Below are 18,100 nucleotides of genomic sequence, written 5' to 3' on the forward strand. Positions count from 1 at the left end.
ATTATTTTGCATTTGAATTAAATTACGTATTTACCAGTATCCTCTGTACAATCCACAGCGGTGAAAGCCTTGTTCGGTTCCGCAGTAAAAGCCTCAGACGCTTTTAGAAATTTGGGTTTCGCGTTTTGACAATGGCCACACCCTAAATGCAAAGAAGACAACATTTTCAGAGCGGCTGTTTAAGTAAATAACCAGGAAAGGCCACGAAGATATCACACGTACCAAGGCAAAACAAAGAACACACCACAGCCGTTGACAAGAGAAGAGTTGACACGTCGCACCAGTTTTCGCTTGGTCTTCGCTTCCACCAAAGGTGCTTGCAGCAACTAAAGCAAACTGATACATTTCGCTACACACTGAGCCATTTCGCTACATACTGAGACATTATCAGAGCTCAGTTACAGAGCGGTGTTCGATCGCATGGAATCGGAAAATGTCGCAGTCGTAAATAAACTGTCGCATGAATCGTCACGCTCGGCAATTCGTTAGGGATTAGTCACGCAATAGGCCCCACACAGAATAAGTCACGCAGGATACATCACACTTAATATGTCACGCAAGAATAGTCAAGAAGAATGCGGAACACAATAAGATAGGTCACGCAGGGTATCTCCAACCATCACTAACCGAGCAATAGTCGAAAGTATGCCCATAAGCATACTCATAATTCATACCAAAATTACATTCAGAATCAGAATCATAAACTTAATATTATTATACTCATTATCAAAAAAAACGCCAACAAAGTAACTTTGATCTGAGTTTAGTTAAGTTGTCTATGGTTTAAACTCTCAGTAAATACGACCTTTGTACTCGCACGGAGTAAAGAACATGACCATCACGTGTTCTGTTTAGGACATTAATTGTAACTGGTTTAAAATCAGGGACTGGGATCAGAAAATACGCCATTTGTACTTTTATGGAGCGAACAACATGACTATCACGTGTCTGTTCTTGGACATGAATTGTAACTGGCTTAAACCCAGGGACTGGGATCACTGAAAGTACGACCTTTGTACTCACATGGAGCGAAGAACATGACTATCACGTGTTCTGTCTGAGACAGGAATGTGTCAAAGTTTGCAGCTGTCAAAATTTTTAATCCTTCTGGCTCTGTTAGTTCTTCTTTGCTTTCCTCTTTGGGTACTTTTTCGTCAGGGACTTCACTCTCACTCTCGCTAGGAGATTGCAGAGATTCAATTAGTAAAATGATGTAAAAGATGCCTGGAACAGAATGTAAATGCTGAAAAAGTTGGTTGAGTCGAGAAAAAAACTAGATGACTTACGTTTTCATGAAACTGACTATATCAAGCGTAGATCTATCGCCTTCATACTCTTTTACAAACTCGCCATTTCTATAAAAGAAAGGTCAAAATAGGGAAAATTAAATTAAGTAAAGAATTCGCTCAGTTGGACAACAAGAGCAATGAAAATAACGATAACAGTTGTAGCGAAAATGATAATAACAAAGACTGAAAAGGATAAATACTACTACTTACTTGAAGTATTTCACTGCACTCCCCATCAAGAAATGACAAGCAAACAAAAATGAAAGGAAAACAAGAGGATTAGATAAACGAGGCAACGTCTCGGTGTTTATTTATCTAACAAAAACATTTGATATTAACTTTTTACCTGTAGGATATCCTTGCACTTCGAACCGTTTACAAAGCCCTTTATATTTTGTGCAGTCAACTGCAGCCAATGAAGTAGACGGCTGCAATAGAAGAACAAATTTCTTGTTAACTCTATGGTGTAAGAGAGAGTTGATACCCTGGAAAATTACAAACCACCAGGAGTACATGAAAATAGCGTTGGTCCTTCCCAAAAAGGAATGCTGAGGAAAACGAAAGAAATTTTCGAGGAGAACCACAGTGAAAAAGCGTCGAACTACCACTTACATTTTCTTCACTAAGAATCTCCGCAGCTTTGAAGTAGTTGGGCTTCATAGATTGACAGTAACCGCACCCTGAAAAGAATGGATAGATGAAATGGAATAAACGGGAAAGGACGACAAGGTTGAATTGTGAATAGTGGAATGAAAAAGAGGAAAATGGAATTCAATGAATGAAAAAAGAAAGGATAACGTGGAAAAGAGAGAACAAAATTGACGTGACAGGAAAAAACAGGAATAAGGAAGTTGCTAAAAAGCTCTGGTTCTTACTTACAGGGAGCAAACATCATCACTAGCACTGACGAATGATCCGCCATAAACGAGTCCCAGGTCTTGTCCGTGAGGAACTGCACTTTCCCAGGCTCCTTACTCCAATCGGGTGGCGGAGCAGGAGGGGCGGGCTTCTGGGGACTGGGAAAGGAAACTTACACATTAATATTTTTCTGTTCGCCATTTGAACCTCTCCCATAATACATCTTGTTAGCTCCCCTAGATGTTGCATAAGAATTTGTCTTGGGAAGGCTGTAATACCCAGAAGAAATGAAAAAACAAAGGTTGTCCAATTTTTTTTTTGGGTGGGGGGGGGGGGGGGGACAAACAAGGTGTATTATGGGAGATGTGCAAATGGCGAATTTCCAATTTTATTTTAAAAAAAAAGTCGGAATGTTGAAAAGCGAAGCAAAAGACTAGTCGGCGGCGGTTTATGGAGTCATTGTCACGGTCGCTTAACTCTGGAACCGCTTCGCGAAAAGCTTCAGTGAGTCCAATACCTCTAGAGGTCACACAGTAAATTCGGGAGACAGGTCCTTGGCTCGACATCATACCCTTGGCAGAAACACTACATTTTGGGGAATTCTGCATAATTTAAGTCGCAACTAAAAATTGTTCACAGTAAACCATTTTACCTACATGCAATATTTGGGTTTAATAAGTACTGGCCATTTTGAGATGAAACGTTAGACTTGTCACAGTCTCCTATTTTTACGTAAAATCGTCAGGATCGAGCGCTTACCGGCACGGTACCAGTAGGTACCGAAGGGGCGAACGTTCAGGTTTATAGCGGTGGGGGAAGGGGTGCGAGAAAAATAGAGGGACTTTCTCGCCTCGTCCCAAACCATCCCCCACCCCTACGAAGATTTGACACTCATCCAAGATGGCCGCCCGTAACACAAAGCGCTTGACCTCGGCGAAATTACGTAAAAATAGGGGACTGTGAACAGTGATAATTAAAAGTGAAAAACGTTCGGCTTTGTTTCCAATTGCGTTATGGGACTCTGAGGAAAAATTGCTTTTTGTTGGCTATTACGCTGATGTGCGGGAAGCTGGTACAAAACATCTTGTGTACAAGCCAGGATTAACACATTCGGCAGGTGCGCGCCCTTCTGTGGGGGAAAGAGCCCCATCTAACTTCAGGCTTTTATCCACTAAAAAAAGAATGAACACAAGCCTCTCACTTCTTCATGAAAGCCACCAAATCTTCCGCTTTTCTCTTCTTGTACTTGAAGGCAAACTCGCCGTCTCTGCACAAGAAGTTGACTCTGCATTAATGAATACTCTACTACACATTATCCCTTACTTGCAAATTACAAATAATAATAATGATAATGATAATGATAATGATAATGATAATGATAATGATAATGATAATGATAATGATAATGATAATGATAATAATAATAATAATGTTCTATTCCAAATTAGGTACCTAATTACATGAAATTTTCGCGACACGTTAATTACGCGAACTCCCGATACAAAAGAAATCGCGAAATTAAAGTCACGCGAAAATTAAATGCCGGACTCACCATAATCAAGAAAGAACAAGAAACTTACCACGGAGACGTTTATAAATCACATTTTTTACTTTTCTGATGAATTTTCAGTGCAAATGGGTGTTGCGGTCAATTGACTGAAGAACAATGATTCACGTACAAGCATAAACTGCTTGTGGACATTGTGAGAACAGCTTGGTTTTTCTTAATTGTGACGTTATTGTTCCTTAGATAAAGTGGTTATATTTAATTCAAAGACATGTTAAATAACATTGCCTATGGAATGTGAATTGTTGTACTCAAACACGCGAATTTAAAGTGATTCAAAATATAAAATTTTTGCAAAATCGCGAAATTAAAGTGTCGCAAAATATGCCCACATCAAAATCGCCAAAACAAACATGTCACGAAAATTTCATGTAATAAACTATCAGCTCATACACATAATTATTTTCTATTTAGTAACTTTTTTTAATTTATGAGCGTCTGACTCTGCCTTACCAAAGATTTCGAATTATGTTCACTAACATATCAATACATTCTAGACAAATTAAAACAGACGAAAGTTTCCAGCCAAATAAACAGCACGAGAGAAAACAGAAAGCTAAGCTAAGCAATTCAATGAAGATTTATTACATATGAGTAAGCAAACGAAAATTGCAGGCTTTTTTTTACAAGAGCTCTACTTACTATTCTAACAGGTATTACTTACTTGTAGTATTTCACTGATCCAGGAAAGATGTAAAGAATAGAGAAAAAAAAGGAGAAGAATAAGTAAAATTAGCAATGGCGTTTGTGCATAGAGAGCTTAAGCAACAACGACGGCGACGGCAACGGCGACGGCTACGAAAACGTTACAAAAAAAGTGAACTCGCGCTGCTTCAAACTTTATCGTTCTTATTCCATCTTGTTCAGTTCCTCAAATGTTGGAAATTTGTTTGGGAGTTGAATTCTAACAGACTGTATCGAAGTTCAGGAAAAGAATAGTAAAGTCGTTGTCTTGTGTTTACCGACGTCCTCCACAAAACGTGAAATTAGTCACTTTCTCGTTGTAGTCGTGAAGTGACCGCAAAGAAATGTACAAAAAAACGTTGGTGCACGTGCAAAGTTGTTGTTTTGCCAATCAAACCTATTGCTTTTTCGTTCTCGTTGACGTCGCCGTCGTCGTTGCTTAAGCTCCCTAATGTTTGACTGTTACCCCCCCTCGCCACCCTTTCTTTTGCTTGACCCCGGGCCTTATTTCACCTCAGTGGAGTATACCGCCAAAATTCGCCACCTTTGAGACGAGACGGGAACTGAGCCGCGTTAACTTTTGCAAAGACTTCTGGGCGCGCCCGCAGTAACGATCCCAGAAACAATTGCGGGGCGCATTTTGGCTCCAGTCTCCTTCTCGTTTCTGAAGTTGCGAGTACCCCTAAAGTGATAGGCTCTTACGCCGCTGCTAAACAAGGTTAGCCTGGACAGGAAGTAAAAAAATACTTACGCGTAGGATATCCTTTAACTTCCTGTTCTTTACACAGGTTTGTCTCTGTAGCACAATCCACAGCACCCATAGCGCCTTCTACCTTGTTCTCAGTATTCACTTTTTTGGCCGCTGAAGAATATTCCGGTTTAATCTTTTTGCAGTGCGGACACCCTAGCGTAATCAAAACAGGTGGAAGTAGTTAATAAGACAACAAAATTTGTCCTCGTGCGCAAAACAATAGAAACAATATGGAAACTCACAACAAAAACTTAGGAGAAACGAAAAGTTGCGTACAGATTTTGAAGGAAGTAAATCTTGGGACGGTAGAATATTGAACCTTTCCCTCACACCAAAAGCTGTTATTTTTTTTCTCTCTTTAAAATATCTTTTTCTTATCCACATAATTCAAGTGTTGCTCTCGAGCTGGCAAAGTACGAAGCATGGGAATAAGTTGACTCTTGTAGTTTTGCCGAGACAGGATTCCTTCCGAGAAGTGAAGATGTGACTGGGGTTGGAATAAAATAAAGAGCCTACAATTAATAGAGCCCCATAGATAAGGGACAGTTGTTTTGGTGGTTGGTCTTGAGACACTTTACGCCTGTGTGGCGTTGTTTCTCCAAGCAAAAATCTTCACGCCACATCATCTCTCTTCCGGCAGATAACAAATTATTATCCCTGGGGTAATCTACGATGAGCAACGTACAACTCAGGAAACGATAACGATATTTAATGGCTGAATCGACAAGCCGGAAAGATAAAACGAATCCTGTGTTCTGATTGGCTACCTGAGCGGGCAAGATGGGCCTCCTCTTCCCGCTCGGGATTTCACGGGTTGGTCCCGCAAGAAAAGTTCCCTTTTGGCCATATAATCACTCTCTTATTGGCCGAGCTTGTTGCGACAAGACGGCTGAATGCTGGCCTCGTTATTTCTGCATTTTTATCGACCTCGACTTCGTCTTAGTCAATTGATCCCAAAAGGATCATTATACGTTTCTGGGAAACTGCCTACCTACCCCTTCCCTAAGCCAACATTATCACTTACTTCTCACTTAAGGCAAAATGTTGCCTTAGGGGAGGGGTAGGTGGGTAGTTTCCCAGTGACGTATAATGATTCCAAAAATCTTGGACAATATCCATATACATCTGACTGAAAAAAACGCTGTCATCTGAAAAATGTAAGCCATGAACCACGAGGCCTAACAGATTTATCATTGCAAATTCAAACTTCTTTCCGGAAAAGCTTTCACTATCAGGAGCTCCTCGCGCCGATGTATTCCAACCAAGTTCGGACGTTTTTCAGTTTTCTTGGCGATCAACCGACAACTTAACTTTTGGGCAACGTTTCTTAGTCAGATCTCTCTAGTTATAGCTAGAGCGCAGCCACGTCGCCAACGTACGGTTGAAAATCATAGGATGAGACCTCTTTTTTTTTTACCGGGTTAAAAAAACAATGCCTAAAACAAAGCACTACTGGAATTTCCATCCGCACGAGAAACTCGCGCTAATCAGGATAACGTAAGCTATTTTTTGAAAAAAAAAATGCTTTGCTAATTAACGTATACCCATAAATTTTTGAAGCCTCATCGTTCATGTTTTATACTTTTCAAATGACGTTTTTTCAATCACTGAGGTATATATTTCAAGATGTCAGTTGAAGCCATATGAGGTTAGAGTCTCCTACAAATACAGACGGATTCAAACTTACATGGAGCATAAAACATAACTAAAGCTGAACTATGCGTCTGGATAAACTCGTTGAACGTGTTCTCTGTTAAATGAACTACATCAGTATCTTCCTCACTCCACGGTACTTCGACCGGTTTTTCAGGTTTAGCTTGTTTGGCTGCAGCAGGTTCTGAATCTTCAGAGCTACAAGAGGAAGTAAATGATAACGCTGAAAAACTGATATGTCGTTTCTACATGTCGGGAGAAATGGGCCAGTACTAGATCCCATCGGACTAAACCCCTTGGTCCCTTAGTTAAGTTTGCATAACGTAGTATTCTTTATTGCTTGCACACTACACTTAGATGAAATTCTGCTCAGCAAATGTTCATCAAAGTGTAAGTCTCTTCAATTTTTAAGGAAAAAAAAAAAGTTTGGAAGAGCGTGATTGGGTATCGAACCCGGAGTGTAGGGTCTGCAGTCCATCACCTTACCCACAAGGCCAATGATGATTGGCTGGCTAGAGGTGATTTGATTTGAACTTGTATAGCAAAAACCCTAACCCTAAATAGAAGCTAACCGTTTCGAGTATGTGCTTAACCCTAATCACTATTTTTAGGACTTAAACCTAATCACCCAGTCAGTGCTAAACCCTAATCACTATTTTCAGGACTTAAACCTAATCATCCTAGTCAGTGCTTAACCCTAATCAGTAATTACTATAGTCAGTGCTCGAAACCGAAGCGATAAGGAATCCTACGTTGTGTAAATTTCATGAGGTGTCCGAAGGAGGTTTGGACCAATGGGATCTAATACTAACCGCAGAAATGCAGCATGACCAGTACCGTATAATTACCAAAGGCAAATGCAAAGTTGAACTTTCTCAGAATAATAATGCAATCTCTATGTACATATACTGTGGTCCCTTTGCGTCCCTGTACTGAATCTTAAAATGGTTAGACAATGTCCGCTATATCGGATCAGAAGCAAAGCTTTTCAGCCAATAAGAAATGAGGAAAGCAAATCGTGGATAAGAATGAAAAATGGGAATTGGGAATTGGCATTCTGGGAAGCAAACTAAATTGGCCACATTCTCAATTTTGATCCAACCCCTCTCTTCAACCACTCGACTTGAACATAATTAGTTATGGCGGACATTCCAACCAGGAAATCAAGTCAGTTTAAAATGACAAGACTTTTCCTAGAAAAACAGGCTTAAAATCTGGCATGGTAAATACTTCCGCAAGAAATACACCTTAGAAACATGAGGACAAATAAGATTTAACTTTTTTGATCATAGTTGCTTTTTTGTAGCAAGTCTTGTCAAGAAAATCGCTCTCTCTTAAACACAGAGAAAAAATAACATCAGACTTACAATAACATGAACTCGACAATATCGTCCTTTGCCCTGGATTTCATATACTCAGAAGTGAATTCACCTTTCCTGCCAGATAAAACATAACATGTTTTTACAACGGTGAACAAGTTAGGCCTAGGCCAAACGTCGAACTTTTCACGAGACGAACCAAACTTAATGAGTTACGTTCATGAAAAGTTCGACGTCTGGCTCAGTTAAATTCGTCTGAATGAGTTTGAATCGTCCAACACGTTTTATCCGTCTGCTTCAGACGGATAGAACGTCTGAAGGTCGTCTCCGGGACAAACGTCGATCTTCCCATGCGACGAACTAAACTAATTAATTAAAAGTTGTATGATGTATGTTAAGCCCCGTTCGGGAGAAAATCAGTATGAAGATTATTTTTTGGTCTGATTCAGTTGATTGGTTCGACGAGTCCTAAATTCGACGTCTGACCGAACAGACGATCTTAACTTAATTTGGGTTGACCCAAATAAGAGTTTGGTTCGTCTCATGAACAGCTCAGCGTTTGGCCTAGGACTAATAGCCAAAAAGATTTATGGGCTTTTTTTTTTTATCTATAGTTACTGCCTGTATAATGTAGGCAGCTGTTACCTGAAGAACAAAGTATCAAGAAAGTGCGTCTCACCTGAAGTACTTGACTGTTCCATTCAATCGCATGAAAAAAACCAAAACCAAAAACAAAATGTAAAAGAAAAAAAGAAATAAGGAAATGAAAACTAACCATTTAGTATGCAGGTAGTCTCCTTTGCAGCCACTGGGGCTGAAGTCACGACGCAATGCTCCCTGTCCTCATCCGTGGGGGCTGGGAGCATTGCGTGACTCCTGCCCGAGCGGTAGCCTAAGAAAACAGCTGACATTTCGCGCGAACGCCACAGACGGTTTCTCAGCGAAATGACGTCTGAGGAACGAGCGGTGGAGAAATTCCATACTGATGACGTGTCACTAGCCCGATCTGGGTAGTGGTTCTGATTGGTTGAAAGTTTGCTTCAACCAATCATAAGCACTACCTAGATCTGAATTGTGACACGTCATCAGTATGGAATTTCTCCGCCGGTTGCACCAGTACGATTGGTATCATGCTATTAAAGTTTATAGAGCGGTTTTCATTTGAGTGTCGAAAAGTAATTGGTTTTGCACTTTCTACACGATGCGATTGGCTTAAAAGATTCGCGCCACCTTTTCATCCAATCAGAAGTAAAACCAAAGCCAATTGTGACGCGCTCGCATGCATTTTCCCGCGCTTTGCGTCAGCCACATGTAATTACTTCGAGTTTTGATTGGTTCATTGTATTGTCTGTGTCCCATGTGATTGGCCAGAGTAATTACTTTGGTTCTGGTTTTACGACACTCAAACGAAAACCACTCTAATTGAAACACTGCAGAATTCCAAGACTTAAGTGGATTGAACTTGAGTCGTGAACTAGCAGCTATCAAAAAGCCATTCTAATGACCTGAAAGCGTACTTAAAATACAATTTGAACACTTGCAAAGACACTCTATTAAACATCCAAGGCAAGAGTGAAACTCAAGCTAAACCAAATTACAAGCTGTGACTGAGCTTACGTGTAGGGTATCCTCCGATATCGAACCTCTTTGCAAGAGATGTCTCTTTTGTGCAATCCACAGCGGCTAATACGCTGCGAGCCTGTAAAGATATTAAAGAATAACATGCACATGACTAGAATGTAGGTGGCTTCGGAGGGAAACCTACTGAGAACTAACAAAACAGAAGGGGCATACTATCACTTTTTATGACAAAATATTCTCAAGAATTCTCTACACTAACAACTCAACTCACACTCGGTTTTGTTAAAGTGCGGGACAAGAGTAACCTGTGATAAACGGTAATCATGATAAACGGGGCAAAAACACTTATAATCGCAAACAAGGCGACGTCTTCTTATGTTGCACTTGTTTTCACGACTGTAAATGAAATCTTAAGGTGCGCTTATTGAGAGAGGGCAATTGACCAGTGATTCTTTAATTGATAAAAAAGCTCTAGACGGGTCTAAACCAGGTACTTACATTTTTGTTTGCTAATTCTTGTGCGGCATCCATGTACGCTGGCTTCATGGCCTTACAGTGACCACACCCTGAAAAGTTGACATAACAAGATGAAGTTGTTGTATTCAAAAAACAGTAATACCATCATCATCATTTACTAGCCTTTGTGTTAAAACAAATTTTAAAGGATACAGCAAGTTGTTAAGTGAGGAGACCTCAAGAAACCACAAGGCTTATAGGAGAGGCCACCCCGACATCACAATATTATAAGAAACAAGACGCTACGGAGCGTACACTTCGGCGTCGTGGTTGTGAAACTAATTAATTGTAAATGCGGAGGAATAGTAAGATATCAAATATGGCAAGAGTAAGGTGTTAATTTGTGAAATTATGGGATTTGTCAGGATATTTTGAAAAGAGCAACATCCAAGAGGCCTACTTGCCAAAAACTAGCATTTCGGGACAAATTGTCTCCGAGATATTAGCCCAGTTATGCTCTGATGACTCCATACAAACCCTTCTAAAAAAACAATTCTTTATTTTTCTTAGTCACATCAGGCTTCAAAAACAGCATAGCAGTCTCATGTACTGATTAAAGATATGTAAGGCATGGGTAAGGAGTCAATTACGTTGAGCATGGAATTGGCTAAAACTCAAAGTCACGAGTTCGAATGTTTTGAGGATAATTATTCCCTGACTATCAGCACGCAGGGATGTCGGATTAACACAAGGAAGTTTAACATCAAAGGAACATAGCCTTTACAGAGCTTTTAAACACGGCATCCACCAACACAAACTTGACCTGAACTTTGAGTAAAACTAAACAGCCTCTACCAATAATAACTAACTCTCACTTGAACTTCAGATATCTTACGGCTTCCGCGAACTTGTAAACACAATACCTGAAAATCGACCTTCGTCACACTTGACTAAACACAGCAGTCCAGCCCGTGGGAAAAAACTTAGTTCTTCAAAAGAACTCGCTTGAAACTTGTATACCGTTTGACATAAGGTTCTAGAAAATACTAAACAGCAGGCGAATAGTAGTAGCTTTTCGACATATTTTATGATTTCAGTAACTGATGCAAATCTGCTGACTCATGCTGAAATGTAAACGTGCCCTAATTAATTATTCATGGCAAATCCAAAAACGTAGAGAACGTTCGAGAAAGTCACGCAACGCATGAAAGCAATTTTAGTACGTAACACTCAACAAAGACAAAATGTCGTTTTGCAGCATTTTGTAACTTTAAATTCATCATAAAACAGTTCGAAAGGAGGGCTCACTCGTGAAATGTTTTTCAACACTCGAAGAGAAATTTCGTGTCTCTGCCCGGCCACGAAATATCCTCTATTTATTCCTCGAGTAATTAAAGACTAAACTCGAAGTGATCTCAAGATATCACGAAGTAGTCCGGTCTCATTTCGTGAAATAGTTGAAACAAGCCGAAAAGTCACGAACTTGCACGCCCAATCTTGTCCCGAAACTAGTGAATCACTTCATAACTATTTTTCATATCCCAAACTACCTTGGGTCTCAGTAGCGCAATCGGCTAATCCCTCAACTAAGAGCCTCCATTGATCTGACGGGTTACACAGGTGAGTCGCTTCAAACCCCGGGAAAGCCAAAATAATAATTCTTTCTTCCTCGAAAAAGTTAAAGAATAAATGAAAGAAATCGAAGTGATCTCGAGATATCTCGAATTAATTCGGCTCTCACTTCGTCAAATAGCCGAATAAAACCGAAAACCTACAGACTTTGCATGCCCAATCTTGTCAAAAAATTGTAACTTTGATACATTCCTGAGCGTCGCGAAACCTTTACTTCGCGCTCCGCCGAAGTAATAAGGGCTGTCAAGAAGTGCGGCTAAACTAATTCAGTTACGATTTTAATAAAAACTCTAGCACTTTGTTCTTAAAGCTAAAAAAGCTTGACAAGTTTGTAACAGATGCAAGAAGACAGTTCCAGATTCTAGGTCTTTGGTAAAGAATTGTGAATTTCTTGATGAACGCACTCGATAATTACTGGCTGTTCTTGCGTCATGTCTATGGACTTGACTTTTTGTCATAAACAGATTGTGGAAGAGTGGAGGCAGCAGATTATTATTAGGAATTATTATTATTAATAGGAAGCTTTGAGCAACCACGAGGGACAATGGCAACGGTGGAGTCAAAAAAGCAAAAAGCTTTTTAAAATCAGCACACGAGTCACATTTTTTGGTACATTATTTTACTGTCGCTGAACAATTTCGACGTGAAACTTGTTAATTTTGAAGATGACAATTTCCTTTTACCTTTTCTGAATTAAGATAAGATCCTGAAGAATTTCCACCACCAACATTCGCCAACATTTTACTCAAAATGAACGAGGTTAAACAAATGCGATAAAGTTTGGGATAGCGCGAATTGACATTTTAAGTGACGTTTTCGCTGTCGTCGGCGTCGTCGTTACTTAAGCTACGTCATAAAATATCACTCCATATCTCATTTCACGAGCACAATTATCTTTTAAACTTACATGGTGCATAGAACATGACCAGGACCGACTCGTGTTCCCTGACAAACATGTCGAAGGTGTTTTCTGTCAAGTGGTTCACAGCACTTGGTATATCCTTCCACTCCGGCTCAGGGGGTGGGGATGGGGGACCTTCACTGGGATCCTTCATAAACTGAATAAAATCTTCAGCCACCCGACCCCCAGTATACTTGAAGTCCTTCTTGCCGTAGTTAAAGTAGCGGAAGGTCGGGTAACTGAAAGACAAGCGCATAAAAGTGATTACGAAAAGCAACAGCCAGGAGTCAACCAGCAAAACAAAACTACCGCATCCAGAGAGACCTAGTTAACACATTTTTGTTGAAAAATGAAATACTGACAGTACTATTCTGGTTGCACGTCTGGACCAAAACAAAAGTACACATAATTACACTGACAATCAAAACACAAGCAGATAATCACATGAACCAATCAGATTGCGAAGCGAATGTAGCCGGCTCTTTACGCGGGAAAACGCGGGTGATCAATTCGCGATTAGTTTTTTTGAATTTTTGATTGGTTGAAAAAAGTGGCGCGAAAAAAATCTTTGATTTTCGTGTTTACGTGAATCATACGCAAAATAACGGGAACTTGAATCATACCCCTGAACATCAAATTTGCTGCAAACAGATGTATGAACTGTACAGTCAACGGCAGCGTATTCAATCTGTTGAAACAAAAGATACAAAAACGAAACTAGAGTAAACAATATTTAAAGGGTTTTTGTAACAGAGTGTTTTCACTCACGTGGCCAGCATCTATGCAAATTTATGAGCACAAGAGAAAGCGTTTGCATAAGAAAAGGGTTCAAATCCCACAGGATTAGTTTGGGACGTCAACATGGCCGCCCTTTCATTGTTTTGGGACACCAATATGGCCGTCGTGACGTCAAGTGAAAACACTCTATAGTAACTTGAACCTAACTTGAATAAATAATAATAGACGCAAGCCTTTTTGACAGCTACCACTGTAAGTCTGTATGGTTAGAAGGTCTGTTAGAAGGTCATTTTCTACGCTGATCAGATAAGAGAGCTGGTCTATCTTTCTAGATACTACCTAGTTAAAGCTCTGGCAAAGAAGCTCTAAAAAAAAACCATACAAACATACCTTGTTATTGTCTGCAAAATGCTTAGCAGCATCCATAAATTCTGGTTTGGCCTTCTTGCAATGACCACACCCTAAATTAGATCCAAAAGAAACGCACTTTACTGGAGCGTCAATGTATTTTATCAAGTGAGTACTAATTACGGGCACTAGTCTTACGTACCCTAGTGGAGACGGCACTGCTATTTTCCCTGGTCATCCACACCACGCGAGTGTGTAGCCGTTTGCAGGCAAAAGCAGTACCGGGGTCCGGCCCCGGGGATCCGGGCCCCAGGGATCAAACCCGAAATCTCCCGCTCGGCTGTCAAGCGCTTTACCCATTGAACTACGTAGTTCTGCGGCGGTTACACCAAAGGCTGTTACATATCAGAACTGTCATTGTTAACTTTGGAACAAGGTTTTCCCCTGACCATTGCATTTAAACCATCACTCTTTTTGTACAAACACAAAATTGACAACAACAGACATTTTTCCTGGTGTGGTACGTTTTTCTTCTTTGCGCTCAGGGTGGATGTAGTACCATGAATTGGTAATCCACTTTTTGTGATGGTGAGGTAATAAGGCATCTCTGGACCCAAACGTTTTGCAAATCCCACAAAAAAGTAACTACAGTGGTGCACTTGGGACTTAGACTTGCACTAAGGCATGCCCAGAAACACGCAGCTCAATCTCTGCCCGCATGTCCCTAGTAGCTCATGATCGTCTATCTGAGGTTCCTTAGTTTATGAGAGCAGCAAAGGCTCCACACTGATCTCCAGCACCCCCAAAAAGTCCATACTCCCTGTTTAGCCTTGGAAAAGCCAGTGAATGAAATTCTTAATAAGGAGCTTATTGAGGCAACGAAGACGACGGTAGCGAAAACGTGTCTTAAAAAGTGGATTTCCGCTGTTTTAAACTTTATCGCTCTAATTCCATCTCGTTCAATTTGACAAATGTTAGCGAATTCTTCTGGAGTTGAATTCTAGAGGGTTGTATCTAATGTTAAGGAAAGAATTACAAAACCATTTACTTGTGTACACGTCGTCCATAAACCATGAAATTAGGCAGTTTCACGTGGTAGTCGTGCAACGACGGCCAAGAAATGTACAAAAAAGCGTGATGCACGTGCAAAGTTGTTATTTTGCCAATCACAACCTATTGTTTTTTATGTTCTCGTCGTCGAAGCTTAAGCTCCCTAACCTAGTTTACAGAACCAGCGTTACAGTCTGAAAAGGGACACACAGGACAGCTTTAAAAACTTCTTCACTTACAAGGAGCATAGAACATGACCAGGACATGCTTCTTCTTCTTTAGGAATCCTTTGAATGTCTCATCAGTAAGGTGATGTACATCACTGGCAACTTCACTCCAGTCCTTCTCCGGAGGAGGTGGGGGAGGGGGTTCTTTTGGGCTAAGCATACAAACACAAACCAATAAAAAATTGACACAAAGATTCTGATATGTCAATAATATCAGGAAAAATGTTGGGCAGACTGTTCACAGTTTCTTATTTTTTCCGTAAACGGTCGAGCTCCTACCCTTACGGGCCACCAGTTTGTTCTCAAAAGTACCGAGTCAAGCTGGGGATGGGTATCAAATCTGCTTAAAGGGGGGGAGTGGGGGGCTCCATCCCTCACCGCTAAAAATCCTATACCCCCCCCCCCCCCCCCCCCCCCCCCCCACCGCAGTACACTTGAAACAAAGATGCCACCAGTAGGCAAAGCGCTAGATCTCGGCGATATTACGGAAAAATAAGGGGCTGTAAACAGTCAAATTATATTAGCAAAATCCTAGGGGGTCCGAATGGTGGCAATCTCCAAGAAGATGCCCCCTAGGATGTCAGAGAAAAGAAAGGGGTGACTCGCATGGAATTAAAGTTATATGTCAAACATGAGAAATGAGGAGTGTTTTATCCAACCAAGAAGTGGGTTAGAGGAACTTGGATGAAACGTTCTTTCAATTCTTTTTTTTGTTATTAATAGCTCTTCAAATGATCAATGATTCTTAAAGAAATTTAGAGCAAACACTCGCAAATGAGCGAGGATTTAGTTAAGCATAAAAAACTCTTTCAGGGTGTTGATTCTTCTCTTTCTCTTTAGGGAGCCAAAGCTGTTGCATGCAATGTCATAGACAATACTACATGTACGTATCACTGAAGAACAAATACAGGAACAAATTTGCGAGATTAAATTACGAAAAAATATGAAAGTTTGTAGATAGGTGGTCGAAATAAAGGAACTATAAACGTTTAAAAAGTCGTAACTCTTCCACAGAAAAGAATGAGGTGTGGGCAATGAAAACTTGCTGGCGATTTCCTTAAAACTCTGTTTTAAAAGAAAAAGTTCAATCAAATATTTCTTACAGTTTGAAGCAAAGCTCCATGAAACATCAGATGTTTCTAAATTCATCACGGTCAAAAATGGTTCCTAAGATGAGTGAAGCAACGGGCAATTACAAGCATGTCAAAGAGACAGTGACCAATGCAACCATGTGGCAGCTACGTGTACGTGGACAGTCTAATCACAAACTTAGTTGTTACTGATTTAATCCATTGTTAAAATGTCGCACAAGAAGGCAAGAGATCAAACCAACACCAAGAGTTCTGTCAGAAACAGCACGTTAACTTACTCTTTCATGAATCCAACAATCTTATCCGCTGATCTTTCGTTAACATCAAAAGCAACTTCACCATCCCTGTAAGTGGAAATCAAACAAAAGAATGATCAAAACAAAGTCTTTTTCCTTCTTCCTCAGTTGACAACAGGTTACAGGTAATAAATATATATCATGCTAAGTAAGAAACATCTACTTACTTGAAATATTTCACTTTAAGCAAGAAAGAAAAAAAGAAGAAAAGAACAAGTGAGAGGCAGAAAACAAAAAGATATTTAATTTACAGAAATATGGCGGAGTAAAGAAATTAAATTTACCGTAAATCCTCTATTAAGCCCCCCCTTCTCTAAAAATTCCCCCTTTTCAGCGAAAGAAGTTATTAATCCCCCACTTCTCTCTTAAGCCCCCCATTCCCCTCCCCCTTTATTCTTAACTGAGAGACCGTATTCTAATTTCCCTATTAAGCCCGCCAACCTTCAGAAAGCTTAATACAGGATTAACCGTAATAGGTGTGTGTAAAAACTGAAAAAAGTTTAAAATATGATTAGCCTGCAAAGAAGCTGGAAATGACACTCAACACCTAGGTCATACCAGCACAGTAGACTCTCTGCAACACGGCAAATAACGAACCCCCGTATGACAAAGTCCTCGGTATAACGAACGATATTCTTCTCCCCAGTAATGGTAAAATATAGCGGAAATACCCTCGATATAACGAAACCTCGTAATAGCGAACATATTTAGCCAGTCCCTTGGGCCTCGTTATAAAGAGGTTTCACAGTAGCAATAGGGAGCTTAAGGAAATACGACGACCACGGTAGGGAAAACGTCCCTTAAAAACTGAATTCACGTTGCTTCAAAATTCATCGCTCTATGCTTATTCCATGTCATTCAATTCATAAAATATTGGTGAATTCTTCTGGAATTTACTTTTAACAGACTGTATCGAAATTTTTTTTAAATAGAAATGATCATTGCGTTGTTTTCACGCCCAAAAAAGCGTGATGCACGTGCAGAATTATTGTTTTGCTAATCTCAGGGTGTGTTCCATTGGGATGACACGGATCAGGATCAGAGTTCCGAGATCACTCTATCCAACTTTTCCTTGACTCGAAGTGAAATTCGCTGACTTTTCCCTGACCTTGAAGAAATTTTTTTCTCCCTGACCATTTCCTGACCTGTAGCAACCGTGATGTGAGGGAACTAAAAATATCAGTGATTGCATAAAATGAAGATCGAATTGAAACACGGCGATATTTACCAGTTGGAAATCCCTCAATTTTAAATCTTTTTCCTAAATCTCGCTCCTTGGTAGCATCCACTGCAGCCAGCACACCTGAAATCTAACAAAAACATCAACAAGAATGAGTCAGCCTTCACAACATTTGATGACTAATCACTTTGAAATGATAATGCTTTTGGCCACTTTTATGCTAGAGACGCATTTAACGGCTGAGACGTTTTAAAGTCGTCAAGGTAAAAACGGGATGCATGAAAGTAAGCAACATTAAACAAAGAACAGAGTTTTCTGAAAAAAAAAAAAGACAAAACACTAACTCTTCCCGGTCTTTTCTGATTGAGTTGGCCATAAATGCGTTCCAGTATACTGCGTCCCGTTTTATACTGGACGAATTTAACGACTGAGACGTAAAAAGGAGTCTGTCTTATTTACCATTTTTATAAAAGATGTTT

At 40.1% G+C, this 18,100-nt stretch overlaps 1 protein-coding gene across 1 annotated transcript in view; it reads right to left on the reverse strand.

Annotated features, from left to right (window-relative positions):
- LOC140930366 (probable protein disulfide-isomerase A4) overlaps positions 1-18,100 on the reverse strand; it is a 28,665-nt gene that overhangs the window by 2,156 nt on the left and 8,409 nt on the right. Inside the window, exons 13-34 of the mRNA XM_073380049.1 lie at positions 17,670-17,751; positions 16,609-16,621; positions 16,424-16,489; positions 15,067-15,206; positions 13,820-13,890; positions 13,315-13,379; positions 12,698-12,930; positions 10,201-10,268; positions 9,739-9,820; positions 8,801-8,813; positions 8,170-8,238; positions 6,837-7,000; positions 5,150-5,302; positions 4,379-4,391; positions 3,349-3,414; positions 2,169-2,305; positions 1,902-1,969; positions 1,636-1,717; positions 1,500-1,512; positions 1,287-1,355; positions 1,024-1,178; positions 35-142 (exon numbers count right to left, since the gene is read on the reverse strand). Of these exons, the coding sequence (XP_073236150.1) occupies positions 35-142; positions 1,024-1,178; positions 1,287-1,355; positions 1,500-1,512; positions 1,636-1,717; positions 1,902-1,969; positions 2,169-2,305; positions 3,349-3,414; positions 4,379-4,391; positions 5,150-5,302; positions 6,837-7,000; positions 8,170-8,238; positions 8,801-8,813; positions 9,739-9,820; positions 10,201-10,268; positions 12,698-12,930; positions 13,315-13,379; positions 13,820-13,890; positions 15,067-15,206; positions 16,424-16,489; positions 16,609-16,621; positions 17,670-17,751 (1,930 nt within the window). The remainder of the gene's footprint in view (positions 1-34; positions 143-1,023; positions 1,179-1,286; positions 1,356-1,499; positions 1,513-1,635; positions 1,718-1,901; positions 1,970-2,168; positions 2,306-3,348; positions 3,415-4,378; positions 4,392-5,149; positions 5,303-6,836; positions 7,001-8,169; positions 8,239-8,800; positions 8,814-9,738; positions 9,821-10,200; positions 10,269-12,697; positions 12,931-13,314; positions 13,380-13,819; positions 13,891-15,066; positions 15,207-16,423; positions 16,490-16,608; positions 16,622-17,669; positions 17,752-18,100) is intronic.

The sequence above is a fragment of the Porites lutea genome, chromosome 3, assembly GCF_958299795.1.
Source record: "Porites lutea chromosome 3, jaPorLute2.1, whole genome shotgun sequence".
Classification (NCBI taxonomy): domain Eukaryota; kingdom Metazoa; phylum Cnidaria; class Anthozoa; order Scleractinia; family Poritidae; genus Porites; species Porites lutea.